The sequence below is a fragment of the Ips typographus genome, unplaced genomic scaffold, assembly GCF_016097725.1.
Source record: "Ips typographus isolate SLU unplaced genomic scaffold, UJ_Ityp_2.0 IpsContig34, whole genome shotgun sequence".
NCBI lineage: Eukaryota > Metazoa > Arthropoda > Insecta > Coleoptera > Curculionidae > Ips > Ips typographus.
Window position 1 is genome coordinate 469,177 of NW_028098573.1, and position 15,222 is coordinate 484,398.

General features: G+C 37.2%; 3 protein-coding genes across 3 annotated transcripts in view; all 3 read right to left on the reverse strand.

Moving 5' to 3' along the window:
- Positions 1-15,222, reverse strand: part of LOC145739682 (uncharacterized) — a 242,805-nt gene that overhangs the window by 25,777 nt on the left and 201,806 nt on the right. The window lies entirely within an intron of this gene.
- LOC145739701 (uncharacterized) lies at positions 25-1,319 on the reverse strand. The gene is made up of 3 exons (XM_081994998.1): positions 457-1,319; positions 95-370; positions 25-33 (listed from the first exon to the last, which is right to left on the reverse strand). The coding sequence occupies exons 1-3, from the start codon at positions 478-480 to the stop codon at positions 25-27; spliced, it is 309 nt and encodes a 102-aa protein (XP_081851124.1). The 5' UTR covers positions 481-1,319.
- Positions 13,734-15,071, reverse strand: LOC145739683 (uncharacterized). Its single transcript, XM_081994990.1, has 2 exons — positions 14,540-15,071; positions 13,734-14,107 (listed from the first exon to the last, which is right to left on the reverse strand). Exons 1-2 carry the CDS (start codon positions 14,602-14,604, stop codon positions 13,909-13,911), a joined length of 264 nt encoding a protein of 87 aa, XP_081851116.1. The 5' UTR covers positions 14,605-15,071; the 3' UTR covers positions 13,734-13,908.

Below are 15,222 nucleotides of genomic sequence, written 5' to 3' on the forward strand. Positions count from 1 at the left end.
ACATGTTCCTCAGCAGGGCTATAATTAATTGGTCTGCAAAAAGAAGAAAATAATTATTATTTAAAAAATATATGCTTTATGGCTGAAAGCTTACTATTGGTAAGTCGAAGGCCACCTCCACGGCCTCGCCCACCTCCACGCCCACGGCTCCGGCCTGCACCTCCACGGCCTCCTCGCCCACGGCTCCGGCCTGCACCTGCAGGGCCTCCTCGCCCACCTCCACGCCCACGGCTCCGGCCTGCACCTGCAGGGCCACTAGCACCTGCAAGTGCCCCCCTGCACTTACAGGTGCAGGGGGGCACGCTGGCCTGTTGACCAGGCTCGGGCCGCTGCGGGCGTGGTTGTTCCTCCAATTCCTCCACCATCGATCCTGCAAAAAAAAAAAATACAAATTTTTCCGATTTATTTAAGTTTTGGTGGTGCGATAAATTTGTTGTAAATGTTAATTCTACATACCATCGGACAACAAAATGTCCTCATCCTCCTCAGGGATGGATGCCAGACTAAATTCTGGCATCATCCCTTCACTCCCAGTATTATTTTCGCTCCTGAAACAATTTGGTAATGTAATTGAAAAGCGGGTAATTTAACCAACAATGTACTCTAGTCTAGTGATCGACCGATATGAAATTTTGGACCCATACTGTTTTTCCTTCCCAAAATTGGTAGCTTTTAATTCTTTATAAAAAAATGTCGGCCCCGCGAGGCAGATATTTTATACATATATCGGCCGCTATATCGGTATCGGTATCGGTCGATCACTACTAGTCTAATTTTACTAAATTAAACGATGGGCAATTAAAACATATCGCTTAAACTTCAAAATATTTTAACTGAAATTTCTTTGAAAGAAATCTAGCGGTTTCTTTCAATTTGCCAGCAATTTAGTTACTTAACACCAGATATCATTGATGCTAGACCAGTATTTAATTACTTACATTTTTCCAGCAACCACCTCTCACTCCAAACCAAATAGAAATGAATGCACTATCCAGCAAAATAACTGACGCCGGACAAAATTGGAATGGCCGAAACTTTAAAATAAACAAAGACAAAAGACAAAAATTATAAGAAAGACGAAGAACGAACATTTTTGACCGTTACACAAAGCGTGCCGACTTTTTTGTCGGCAAATTAATCCGTGCTTTCCGCGAATTTTTTAAATCTGAATATCGTATGCGCTGGCTTGCTAGAGTAGTGAATTCAAATTTGCCGCCCTCTGACGGGGTGTAAGGAGTTCTCACTACCCTGTAAAGATACTTCATTATGAACCCTATAAATGTACCAAAGGGGGTTGTGATACTATGATTAGTTTTGGATTAATTTGAATCTGAATATCGTATGCGCTGGCTTGCTAGAGTAGTGAATTCAAATTTGCCGCCCTCTGACGGGGTGTAAGGAGTTCTCACTACCCTCTAAAGATACTTCATTATGAGCCCTATAAATGTACCAAAGGGGGTTGTGATACTATGATTAGTTTTGGATTAATTTGAATCTGAATATCGTATGCGCTGGCTTGCTAGAGTAGTGAATTCAAATTTGCCGCCCTCTGACGGGGTGTAAGGAGTTCTCACTACCCTCTAAAGATACTTCATTATGAGCCCTATAAATGTACCAAAGGGGGTTGTGATACTATGATTAGCTTTTGGATTAATTTGAATCTGAATATCGTATGCGCTGGCTTGCTAGAGTAGTGAATTCAAATTTGCCGCCCTCTGACGGGGTGTAAGGAGTTCTCACTACCCTGTAAAGATACTTCATTATGAGCCCTATAAATGTACCAAAGGGGGTTGTGATACTATGATTAGTTTTGGATTAATTTGAATCTGAATGTCGTATGCGCTGGCTTGCTAGACTAGTGAATTCAAATTTGCCGCCCTCTGACGGGGTGTAAGGAGTTCTCACTACCCTCTAAAGATACTTCATTATGAGCCCTATAAATGTACCAAAGGGGGTTGTGATACTATGATTAGTTTTGGATTAATTTGAATCTGAATGTCGTATGCGCTGGCTTGCTAGACTAGTGAATTCAAATTTGCCGCCCTCTGACGGGGTGTAAGGAGTTCTCACTACCCTCTAAAGATACTTCATTATGAGCCCTATAAATGTACCAAAGGGGGTTGTGATACTATGATTAGTTTTGGATTAATTTGAATCTGAATATCGTATGCGCTGGCTTGCTAGAGTAGTGAATTCAAATTTGCCGCCCTCTGACGGGGTGTAAGGAGTTGTATCTACCCTCTAAAGATACTTCATTATGAGCCCTATAAATGTACCAAAGGGGGTTGTGATACTATGATTAGTTTTGGATTAATTTGAATCTGAATGTCATATGCGCTGGCTTGCTAGACTAGGGAATTCCAAATTGCCGCCCTCTGACGGGGTGTAAGGAGTTCTCACTACCCTCTAAAGATACTTCATTATGAGCTCTATAAATGTACCAAAGGGGGTTGTGATACTATGATTAGTTTTGGATTAATTTGAATTTGAATGTCATATGCGCTGGCTTGCTAGACTAGGAAATTCCAAATTGCCGCCCTCTGACGGGGTGTAAGGAGTTGTCACTACCCTCTAAAGATACGTCATTATGAGTCCTATAAATGTACCAAAGGAAATTTTGTCATATTATTATTATTATTATTAGGAATAGTATTATTGAACGCGCTTATATGTAGATCGTAGATGTGGCAACGCTGCAAAACCTGATATACACCATACAGGGTAGGTAAGAAGCCTGTTTGTTGGTTTTGTTGTTGATTGTGCAGATGTTAAGCGTTAAGTAGATATATGTGGAATTATAAATATAAAAGGAGAATGCTGGAAATAAAGGTATGCAAATATGTTGTTCTAAAATGTCCTGTGGATAGTGAAAGAACGAAGTAACTGCTCACAATGTTTATTTAACACATTTTAAGTGAAGAAAAAAATAAGTGCGGCGCCACTGACCGATCGGACATCTTCGGCTCCGGCTTGCTGGAATCCGGCTTGCTGCCTTCACACCAGTATAAAGAATTTGTGTTTTATTTTTATGATTATCGATATATTCGGTATAAACATGAGACGGTATGAGATTCATTGGATCTCTTGAGTTTGTGTGTCCTAGTATCAATTCAAATGGAGTAAAGTTAGTACTAGAGTGAATTGTACTATTATAGGCAATGATAGCATAAGGCATTAATTTAGTAATGTCAGAGTTAGGATCTGTTTGTTTCAAAATTCGTGTTCTATAAGAGTGGAATGTAATCGTTCTACTGGAGAATTTGATTCATGATGATAGGGTGTAGTAAAATGAATTTTTATATTATGTGCATTTAGCAATCCTTTTTTTTTTACTTCATTTTGAAATTCGGATCCGTTGTCTGAAATTATTTGTTCTGGTATGCCAAAAAATTTTAAAAAATGTACAAGTTGATCCGCACGTGATGTGGCGTTTCCTGTGTAAGGCAATGCTTGTGCTACTTTGGAGAATTTATCAAGAAAAGTTAGAAATTTTTGTTTTTCTGCCATAAAGGTGTCTACATGTATGATTTCGAATGGCCTTGTTGGGGTTTCAGTAAGAATCAAAGGTTGATCAGGTGGTTTTCGGTCATATTTCGTTCTCTGGCAGATTTCACAGTTATTAATGTAATTGATTACGTCATTCTTTAATGATTTCCAATAGTAATTTGCTTTTAAATAATTATACGTTTCCTGAATGCCTCTATGATTAGTTTTACCCTCATGACGATGTTTGATCATTAACTCTCGTTCATTGATTTCTACATTATTGATTAATTTCGAGCACTCTACTAGTTTTACATTCTTGAAATAATTGTTCATGCAAGAATGAAAGTATTCCCTTAACTCTTTAGAATACAAATATACGTAGGTAGTTTTCGCATGTAAATACTCTCTCAGAAAGTTCTTGATAGTTTCACTATTGGCTGATGATGAAGTGATATTGGGTGAATGCTTGCTTGTATCGACATTGTAATTTTTTTAGCTGTGCTAAAGATAATTCTAATTCATCTTGGAAGACGAAGGCTAAGTGTTTCCACTGCTCGACAGCATCTGAAATCGTTGCATTTTTTCTCTGCAGGGTGTCAAGAGCCACTGCGATGGGTTTCAAAATGCTCAAATATTCTTGAGCTGCATGTTTGAGCCCAATTTTTGAAACTTTTTGGTAGATAGTTGCATCAATCTCCTTCTTAGTCCCCTCGCAGATTTTTAGAATTAAGTCCCACTGAGTGACATACATTTCCAAACAATCGGCAACACTATTCCATCGAACATCACTTGGTAGTACTAAAGCTTTGCCTCCAGCTTGACTGAATTTTGCTCTAGCCAGATGATTATTGCGAAAGTACTTGACAATCTGCACCACATGTTCTTTAACATCTTGTACTTGAAAGTCCTTGCACAGTAAATTCAACAGATGTGAAAAGCAGCCATACGTTATAACTTCTGAGTTTGTTCTTTCTTCTAAAGTTTTCCTCATGAGGTTCATGTTTGCAGCATTGTCTGTCACGAAAGACTTAACTTTGCACTGATATTTTGATTGACAGGATGAAACTAAATCACACACTAAATCAGTCAAGTACTCGAAAGTATGAGGATTTCCCGAGGTGTCAATACTATCGTATAGAAATACTTGTCCCTCTACCGTTGTTAACGTTGCGCATATTACTGGCTCGTTGTGAACATTTGACCATCCATCAATGGACATATTCACACATTGTCCGGACAGAGATGAAAAACATACCTCTTTTTCTTCCTCGTAGATCTTATCCAGAAAGGTTGTTGCTACCGTCTTCCGAGAAGGAGGCGTATATCCGGGTCTTAATAAGTGAATGGCTTTTTTTACTTGTGAGTTTTCGATGCATCTGAAGCTTGAATTAGTAGCAAAAATTGCCTAGCCATAGCTATTTGTTTGTCAATCTTATGCTTTTCAGCTGCTGTTGTCCGCAAAATAAAACTACTCATACTCATAGCAGGCTAGTTTTCACGTTTTTTTTTTTTTTTTTCATTTGAACCGACTCAACAGTAAGACAAGTAGTTGTTGAGGGAGAGGGTAATGTCAGTATTGAAACAGAACTTCCAGAAGATACTGGGTCGAGCCAGGCGACCGCCTTTTATAGATCGCGCCGATCTCGCGATGATGCCAAATTGAAAGCACGCGGCGACAAGAATTTTCTTGCAAGAAGTGCGTTTCAACGAGTCGAGTACATGAAAAATATGTATTTCTTGTTAAGTCACCATTTCACATTATTGTGAAAGACGAAATGAGAATTATTTGACATATCAACTAGAATTATTGGAAAGACCAAGGGAAAGACATAGCGAGTTAAAACTCGAAAAGTTTTTACTGTGCGGCTTAAGTAAATCATAGAAGTTCCTGTATGGTATTAGAAAGCTATAAACAGGGCCCATGGTAAAAAAAATAGTCGAGATAAAAAAGTGGTTGTTTTAAATATTAGTAACTCATTTAACATTTGACGCTGCTGTTACAAAAAATATAGTTATTTTATGAAGTTATCAATTTGTCGGTTTGTAAAAAAAATCTTAACATCCCATCAACATAATTTAGTATATGCTATGATATTTCAAATTTGCTTGTAATCTTCATTCTGGAAAAAAGCTACTTCAATGTCTTATAAACGGGTAAGGAAGAATAATAGCAAATGGTTACTTAGTAATAGAAATTTGTAAGAATGCAACGGGGGGGGGGAATATTTTTCAGTATTGTATAAAGTGCAATGAATATTAATTAGAATGTTTTTTTTTTTTTCGACAATTCTGTACTAATATGTGACCGATAACAAAATTAGTCTGAAAGCATTATTTCAAATTACGATTTATTTTTGCACCAATAGTTATTTGCGCAACATGAGAGGTTTTGCTCCCTCGAACAATTTGAGCCCCGATGAGAAGCTGAGATGAAAAACGCAGTTTACTCCAGAGTTGCGCATCTAATGTTTACTACGACCAATGCTATGTTTTATGAAAAAAAAAAACAGCCGTAAAATACGTTGTTAATAATGTTGGATAGGTAATAATAGTACCTGGATAAAAAAAGGTGTTATCATGTTACCAAGATTGTCAATTTGTTAATAATGTAAAAAAAAAACCTAAAAAAAGACATAATGTGGACTTAAATTTACCAGTTGAGTTTTTTTTACGTGTACCACTTACATATCTTTCAAATTACAAATTTTTGAAAAAAAAATCAGGTCTAGTCAAGATCAACTTTTTTCAAATACAAACTATTTGTTTTTCGATAATTTTATTATTCATTTCTAAACAAAATGGTTTTTGTGTTAACACTTCTAACTCTTGGCTTAGATTGATCTAGTCTTTTATTAGTTTCATGGTGCAGACGAAGTTTGAAATAATGTTTTAATATTAATTTACTTAATAATGATGCATGGCCATTCATAACATCACCATCATAAAAATGATCATCAAAATTATCGGTCAAAATTGAGTGACTCATGTTTGTCATAGTATGGGTTGTTAGCAATTGAATTAAATTATCAATCTTTTTATTAAATATATTTTCGGTTTTTAAAAAAAATCTGAAAAATTTCTCAACGGACTTACAAATACTTATTACAAGGTCAGAAGCTTTCACCAACTTCCCATAAGTCTTTCTCTTTTGCAAATGACTTGTTGATATATCACTTTCCAACAAAGTTAAGCATTTTGGGCAGGATACACAGTTTTTAAGTTTTCTTATAATAAATCCTGAAATATATCCCACTATATCTTCAGCATATAGTGTTAAATCCCAAGTTTGAGAATTTAAATACTTGTACTTATTAATATCTTCATTTATTTGCTCTCTAATTCAATGAAAGCCTCAGTAGCTTCCAAGTTTTCACCTTCCTCTGACTTGGTAATACCACTACAGTTTAATATAGTGATATTTTCCAAATCAGAAATATTTGCAGAACTTGATCCAGACAATTCAAGTTTGACCAGTAAGCGCTTATATGCTACCTGAAACTGCCGAGCAGTAGGATTATTATTAAAACCTCCCTTACTTCTTATTGCACCAAAAAATAGTTCTAAATGGTCTTGAGATAATCTATATGTAGCTATATATTTTAAAACTGAAGCTTCTTCTACTGTTTCCTGATACAGAGATTTAAGTGACTCAATAGCCACTAAAAATCCTACAAATCCGGTTTTTCTACGAGTTTCCGTTATTAAACGGCCCTGCAACTTTAACCCCAAAATATAATTTTTCATTTCCTGAAAATAGGCAAAAATGTGGCCTACATTTTCTTTCGATAAACGTTTTTTTATATATATATTTTGCCCATTTACCTCTAGAATTAAAAATATCAAATAAATTATTAAAGTTTAGAAGAAAATCAGATGTAGGCTTTGATCCTACAAAGTTAGGATGGTTCATATCTTCTCTGAGAAAAGTTAGTGCATCCGCAACACTTTTGCTTACAGTTTGAACAGCTAACCGTACTTTCATTACTTCCCTAAACCACTGTAGATGCCTGTTACGTAGCTTTGTTGCAGCATGAAGCCCTTCAATATTCTGTAGTTGAACAAGATTCGAAATGAATTCCCACTTAATTATTTCATTTGAAGAATTTTCTAATTGCTTCATGTCTCCAAAACAGTTACGCACTAGTTTTATCATGTGGCAAATATCATAAAATACATAAACATTATTATCAGTTTTGGGATGTTTAAAAAAAGGTTTTAAGTTACTTGGATCGCTTAAATCAGCACCAAGTAACTGAATAGCACTTACATTAGAAACTGCGCCATCAAATGTTATTGATGTAATGGTTATACCAGTATCGTGAACAAACGCTAAACACCTTTTTATCAGCTCCGCTTTATCATTACCCGTCAGTCCATTAGTTAAAAAGTACCCTACAGGAATCTTCCAATTTTCACTTAAACAGACAAGCATAAACACAAGAGCTTCTCGTGCTTCCGGTAACTCCTCTGAGTCCACATGCCCACCAACATCAACAAACCCAGTGAAGCGAGAACCATCCCACTCAATTCTTCTTCGAATTGACATTTCGTCCATCACTAAATTACACAAAATGTGTTTATTCTCTGAAACCTTTTATTTCAGTGCTTCTAGAGATTCTTTAGTGAACCCAGGGCTCCCATCTATCGACGTATACCATCTAGATATTGTTCTTCTGTGTGGAAGAGACTTATTGAATGTAAGCCTCACAAAATCATAGGCTCTTGGGGAAAAGAATGATAAACTTAAAGCAAATGCTTTCAATTCTGGACCATATTTTTGTGTGGACGGACCTTTCAACATTCGATCAAATATTAATCGAGCCGGTCCTTCAAGTTATGCCTAAAAAAAATAATCAAATAATTTACATGCTGTGTTTTTGATGTAAATACACACCTTTACAATGGATGCTGAATGCTCAGATAAATAAGACTTCTGCTTAAAATAATCCAGCAGTCCCTTCAGATTAAATAATTTTCGTTTCAAAAATCTTACATGGCTTTGAAGGGATTTAATTTTAAAATTTTTTCGTTTCAAAGCACCCTTTATAGTTGCAAAATTTCTTTTGCGCTTAGTGGGTGTATCAAAATCATCTGATGATAAATCACCTGGATACCTCTTTCTAAAAAAAATTATCACATCAGGTATAATTGATTTACCTTAAACAGAAAGGAAGAACAAACCTTTTTAAAGAAGCTTTTTTCATTTTTAAATGCTTTTCCCTTTTGCTCCTTAATTGTATATTTGTTGAGGAGGCCGTATAAGTCGAAGATGAGGATGCTGGCTGTTTGAAAAATTGGATATTAGAGGGTCCAGGTTGAGATTCTAATAACCCATAAGATCCTCTAGGATCGACAGACAAACTAAAAGAATAATATAAGTGAAAGCAAAACTCAGAGTCGATCTCCACAAATATTTATTAATAAAGGTTGTTATCTGCCTAACATGTTTCGGGTGTATTCAGACACCCATCTTCAGAGGCTGTAAGTTATACAGTGTGTTAATTAAAAACTTATAAAACTAAGGATATGGAAGCCTACCTTAACTAGATCACTAGTCTGCTGACTGTCATTCTAAAAGGGGGGACAGCTGAACCCAGATGTACTAAGGTGGTTTTTTTATTCTGCACAGGGGAAAAAAAACCTTGATCAAAAAACCCAGTTCTGGTTCAGAGGTGACAGGTTGCTCCGTTTTTTATTCTCGAAGGGGAAAAAAACTTAATCAAAACCCAGTGTTAATGTCAAAAAATGAAGTTAGTAGTTCGGTTTTTTATTCTTGAAGGGGGAAAAAACTTAATCAAAACCCAAAGAAGTTGAATGATGTAAAAACTGCATGTTTATCTGTAATAAAAAGCATGAGTAGAAATAGGGTGTCCTGAAGGGGTGTATATGTAATGGGGGGGGGGGGGCGGCAGATAAATTAAAGTCAAAAGATAAAATGAAAGGCAAGTCAAAAAAGGGGTAAACTGTATATCTTACCTGAAGGAGACCAAATGGACACGAAAGGGGACGTCACACAACAAAAAACCGCGGTGGACACTTACAAGTTCGACATTTAACAGATTAAAATGGGGGGTGACTCTCCCTTTGTCACTGTGGAGGTGTGACCGTGCAGGGCAACATGGCTTGGGTGCAGCAGGACATGGAGTGGCCAAAATGGCTTCCAACCCATGCCAAGGGCAGGTTGCAGGAAGCGGAAGTCTAGGGGGCAGCAACATATTGCCAAACTCGAAAAAAACCAAAAAACAAAAAACCAAATCCCCCAGAGAACTGAAAAGGTCAAAACCCCCAGAGCCGAACATGACAGACAGCTGACAGCAGACAATACATGTGTGATCGGTCCACTCATCAAAACAATACAGTGTAAACAAATAAAGTTAGGTTAAATTGGTACTTAACACTAATTATCCGACGGCTTAATTATAGGTTTTACAAATAATGCAATGGTTAGTCGACAAATGAAAGCAGAAAACAAAATTAAAATTAGATTAACGTTAAGTAATGAGCAACCTTCAACCTGGGCACAGAAAAGCACAGATTAAACTCAGTTCTTGAGCACATGCAAAAGCAAACGTAAGTATCAAACAGTGGGAATTGATTAAGGGTAAATGGGGGTTGAAATTTAATGTAAGGGGACTGGGAAAAGTGTCTGGGAAACTAGAAATTGAGGGATCTGAAGAAAGGAGTGGAGCTATGTCTAAGCTGGTCATTAAGGCAGACCACCTTGTCGTTGGATGAAGCCTTGTGGATTTCAAGGACCTCCAGAAGGTCCAGCAGATTGCCTTTTCCACAGAAATGGAGGGGCTTAAAGCCCTCATCAACGTTGAAAGTATGGTTATTAAAGCGAAGGTGGCGTGAAAATAGTGATTTCATGTAGATAGTGTTCAAATTTGGGTTGTTAATAAATTTTTCAAACTCTCCCTTGTGTTCATGTATTCGAGTTGTAAATTTTCTACCTGTTTGACCAACGTAGACAGCTTCACAGTTGGCCGTGCAGCAAGAGAGCTGGTAAACACCAGACTTATTAAGGAGCGGAGTTGGATCTTTGGAGTTGACAAGAAAACGGGATGCAGAGTGTGATACTTTAAAGCAGATAGAAATGCCATAGGACTTGAACAGGGACTTGAAACCAAGAGAAAAAGGCCCCAAGTAAGGTATTGAGAAGTATCTAGTCTCAATGTCATGCTCACCCACTGTGAGCCTTCTGTTGACAAATTTCATTTCGAGCCACAAAAGGAGACCACAGGTCTGATTGGAGTGTTCAGCTTGTGGATTTTAGTTTCAGCTTGTGAATTTATGGACTACCTAAAATCCACAAGCTGAACACTCCAATCAGACCTGTGGTCTCCTTTTGTGGCTCACCATGTCACCGCCTAGCGGAATGGTTGAATAACTTTATCTTACTTACTTCTAACTTTAAGAGTAAATACGCCATTAAAAATTCTACAGAACTTTGCGGTCAACTCAAAGACATTAACATTCCATCTACAGCACTTATGGTCTCTTTTGACGTGTCCAGTTTGTTTCCCAGTATACCCCCCACACAATGCATCCCCCTTCTAGCAAATATTCTCTCCCATCCCGGTAATCTCGCTCCACCTGTCATTAATGACATAATTGCCCTGGTTTCACTTGTCATCGATCAAAACTTTTTCCAATTCAAAGACAGATTTTACGCTCAAAAAGACGGCCTGGCAATGGGCTCTGGTCTCTCTCCTCTCTTATCCGAAATCTTTATGTCAAACATTGAATCATCCCTTGATAAATCCCCTTTATTCTCCAAAATTCTTTTCTACAGGAGATATGTAGATGACATCTTTTGCATCTTTAATGGCACTTTGCCTGAGCTCCAACAATTCTTTGACTTTCTTAATACCTTGCATAATTCTATTACGTTCACTATGGAACTAGAGTCTTCACAATCACTGCCCTTTCTTGACATTTTGATTTCCAGAGTAGACAACAGGATTGAGTTCTCAATATACCACAAACCCACTAGCACAGATAGTATCATTCCTTTCTCCTCTAATCACCCTTTTTCTCAAAAGACTGCCTCCTTGAACTGCTTCTTCCACAGACTGTTTAGCATACCCCTGCTGGAGCCCAGCTTTAACAGGGAACTTTCATGGATCAGAACAGTGGCTACCAACAATGGTTTCCCTCCTAGTTTAGTTAACAAAATCTACTACAACCACTTCAAAAAATTTGTCAACAGAAGGCTCACAGTGGGTGAGCATGACATTGAGACTAGATACTTCTCAATACCTTACTTGGGGCCTTTTTCTCTTGGTTTCAAGTCCCTGTTCAAGTCCTATGGCATTTCTATCTGCTTTAAAGTATCACACTCTGCATCCCGTTTTCTTGTCAACTCCAAAGATCCAACTCCGCTCCTTAATAAGTCTGGTGTTTACCAGCTCTCTTGCTGCACGGCCAACTGTGAAGCTGTCTACGTTGGTCAAACAGGTAGAAAATTTACAACTCGAATACATGAACACAAGAGAGAGTTTGAAAAATTTATTAACAACCCAAATTTGAACACTATCTACATGAAATCACTATTTTCACGCCACCTTCGCCTTAATAACCATACTTTCAACGTTGATGAGGGCTTTAAGCCCCTCCATTTCTGTGGAAAAGGCAATCTGCTGGACCTTCTGGAGGTCCTTGAAATCCACAAGGCTTCATCCAACGACAAGGTGGTCTGCCTTAATGATCAGCTTAGACATAGCTCCACTCCTTTCTTCAGATCCCTCAATTTCTAGTTCCCCAGACACTTTTCCCAGTCCCCCTACATTAAATTTCAACCCCCATTTACCCTTAATCAATTCCCACTGTTTGATACTTACGTTTGCTTTTGCATGTGCTCAAGAACTGAGTTTAATCTGTGCTTTTGTGTGCCCAGGTTGAAGGTTGCTCATTACTTAACGTTAATCTAATTTTAATTTTGTTTTCTGCTTTCATTTGTCGACTAACCATTGCATTATTTGTAAAACCTATAATTAAGCCGTCGGATAATTGGTGTTAAGTACCAATTTAACCTAACTTTATTTGTTTACACTGTATTGTTTTGATGAGTGGACCGATCACACATGTATTGTCTGCTGTCAGCTGTCTGTCATGTCCGGCTCTGGGGGTTTTGACCTTTTCAGTTCTCTGGGGGATTTGGTTTTTTGTTTTTTTGGTTTTTTTCGAGTTTGGCAATATGTTGCTGCCCCCTAGACTTCCGCTTCCTGCAACCTGCCCTTGGCATGGGTTGGAAGCCATTTTGGCCACTCCATGTCCTGCTGCACCCAAGCCATGTTGCCCTGCACGGTCACACCTCCACAGTGACAAAGGGAGAGTCACCCCCCATTTTAATCTGTTAAATGTCGAACTTGTAAGTGTCCACCGCGGTTTTTTGTTGTGTGACGTCCCCTTTCGTGTCCATTTGGTCTCCTTCAGGTAAGATATACAGTTTACCCCTTTTTTGACTTGCCTTTCATTTTATCTTTTGACTTTAATTTATCTGCCGGCCCCCCCCCATTACATATACACCCCTTCAGGACACCCTATTTCTACTCATGCTTTTATTACAGATAAACATGCAGTTTTTACATCATTCAACTTCTTTGGGTTTTGATTAAGTTTTTTCCCCCTTCAAGAATAAAAAACCGAACTACTAACTTCATTTTTTGACATTAACACTGGGTTTTGATTAAGTTTTTTTCCCCTTCGAGAATAAAAAACGGAGCAACCTGTCACCTCTGAACCAGAACTGGGTTTTTTGATCAAGGTTTTTTTTTTCCCCTGTGCAGAATAAAAAAACCACCTTAGTACATCTGGGTTCAGCTGTCCCCCCTTTTAGAATGACAGTCAGCAGACTAGTGATCTAGTTAAGGTAGGCTTCCATATCCTTAGTTTTATAAGTTTTTAATTAACACACTGTATAACTTACAGCCTCTGAAGATGGGTGTCTGAATACACCCGAAACATGTTAGGCAGATAACAACCTTTATTAATAAATATTTGTGGAGATCGACTCTGAGTTTTGCTTTCACTTACACTCACTACTCCACTGTGTGCATATGGACTACTACTTTTCGATAAAAGAATAATATTAAATAACAATTATAAATATAAATAAGGCTAAGTTTACCATCGAACCACCTCTGAAGATACATTTATCTCTTCATCCTGTGGAAGACTGCAATAAAAAATATTTGGTTTAAACATACCTATCACAAAACAAAACTTTTTCTGAATAATAAAACAAGTCATTTATAGGCAAAAAAAAATCGATAACTAAAAAAAACATACCTTTCAATTCCACTTAAAGAATCTGACTTTTCATCTTCACTTTGAACACCTTGAGCATTAGGGCTTGAGCTAAAATATTAGAAATATTTTAATTACAGGAAGCTTTTAATGTAAATAAAAGTAAAAAAATTACCTTGATGACACAGGAAATTCAACCATCTTTGGTATAGCATCCCTGTTGAGGTATTTTCTGCCATCTAATTTATAATGGTAATCAGATGGCTGAAAATGGGATGAACACACCAAAGAAACTTTTGGCAATGTGGCTTCTGGGTCAATTGCCAATGCAGCAAACCAAACATTTCGTTTCTCCACATTGGCAGGGAATCTAAAATATTGATGTTAGTGTTAGTTACTTAGCTTTCAAAAACCTTTGCCTAATCCTAATCATAATTTTTTTATTATATGGTGAAATAGAGTAATACCTAAAATTGTTAACTTAAAAATAAAACCTTCTCTAGCTTGATTTACATTTTTCGCACATAAGATCTACATAATGATAATTAAACAATATTTTCTGGAAAGTAACAATAAAGTAGTTATGACATGCATTGCTTTGATTACTGGTTTATTTAGATCAAAATATCAAAATTTTTCAAAAAAAATAGGCATATTATTGTTAGTGAAAGCTAAAACACAAAGTAGATCTCCACAAAATTTATTAAAAAGTTTTTAGCTGCCCTATTTTATTGTTACTTTGTCTTGTAGCTCCGCCACTGACCGGCAAGCATGTGTTATTTTAAGGTTATTTTCCACTTACCTGTGAAACATTAATTCTGGATTCACAAACTTAGTTTTTCGGCACACAAAACACTGATTCACCATAATGATTAATAATAATGAACTAATCACTTGAAAACAGGTAAGAAACAAAAGATAAACACGAGACCGAACAGCACAAAAGAACGGCAACAAAACAAAACAAATATGGCGTCAGTTTACTACGAACGGTACTACGCCAAATAGTGGGCAAATACGATTTTTGATTGGCCAGAGAAGAGGTGACGCATGCTCGAATAACTGGAAACTGTTGTGCGGCGTTGCCACGTTTACAATATAATTATTATAAATGATTATAGTAGCCATGTTTTATTAAATTCTATTATTGCTAAGTTGTGTTCGATAACTAAAATTTATCCTTGTCATTTCTCTCAATGCAACTGGTGTGAGAAATAAAATAAATTGGAAGCCGTTAACCCTTGTTTCAACTATACATTTCGTGGGCACTGCATGGAAATCAACTAAAAATTGAGGAGTTGGCATAAGCGCCTAGTAAATTGTGGTGGGGTGCAAACTGTCGGAAGTCGCGTTTAGACTGTGAGCTCATGATGGCGAAACGCTAAAATGTAAACAGACCAGTCTATCTTGTAAATGTCTCTGGGTTGTACGAATAGTTAGCCCCAGACCAGTCCGTATATTGAAAAAGATTAGTCCAGTCAACAC

Bases quoted from the DNA above. Each gene is read 5' to 3' on its own strand.
- LOC145739683 (XM_081994990.1), bottom strand. From the start codon at position 14,604: ATGGTGAATCAGTGTTTTGTGTGCCGAAAAACTAAGTTTGTGAATCCA. The intron at 14,108-14,539 runs GTAAGTGGAAAA...TCAATATTTTAG, and splicing joins CCAGAATTAATGTTTCACAG to ATTCCCTGCCAATGTGGAGA.
- LOC145739701 (XM_081994998.1), bottom strand. From the start codon at position 480: ATGAGGACATTTTGTTGTCCGATG. The intron at 371-456 runs GTATGTAGAATT...TTTTTTTTGCAG, and splicing joins GGACATTTTGTTGTCCGATG to GATCGATGGTGGAGGAATTG.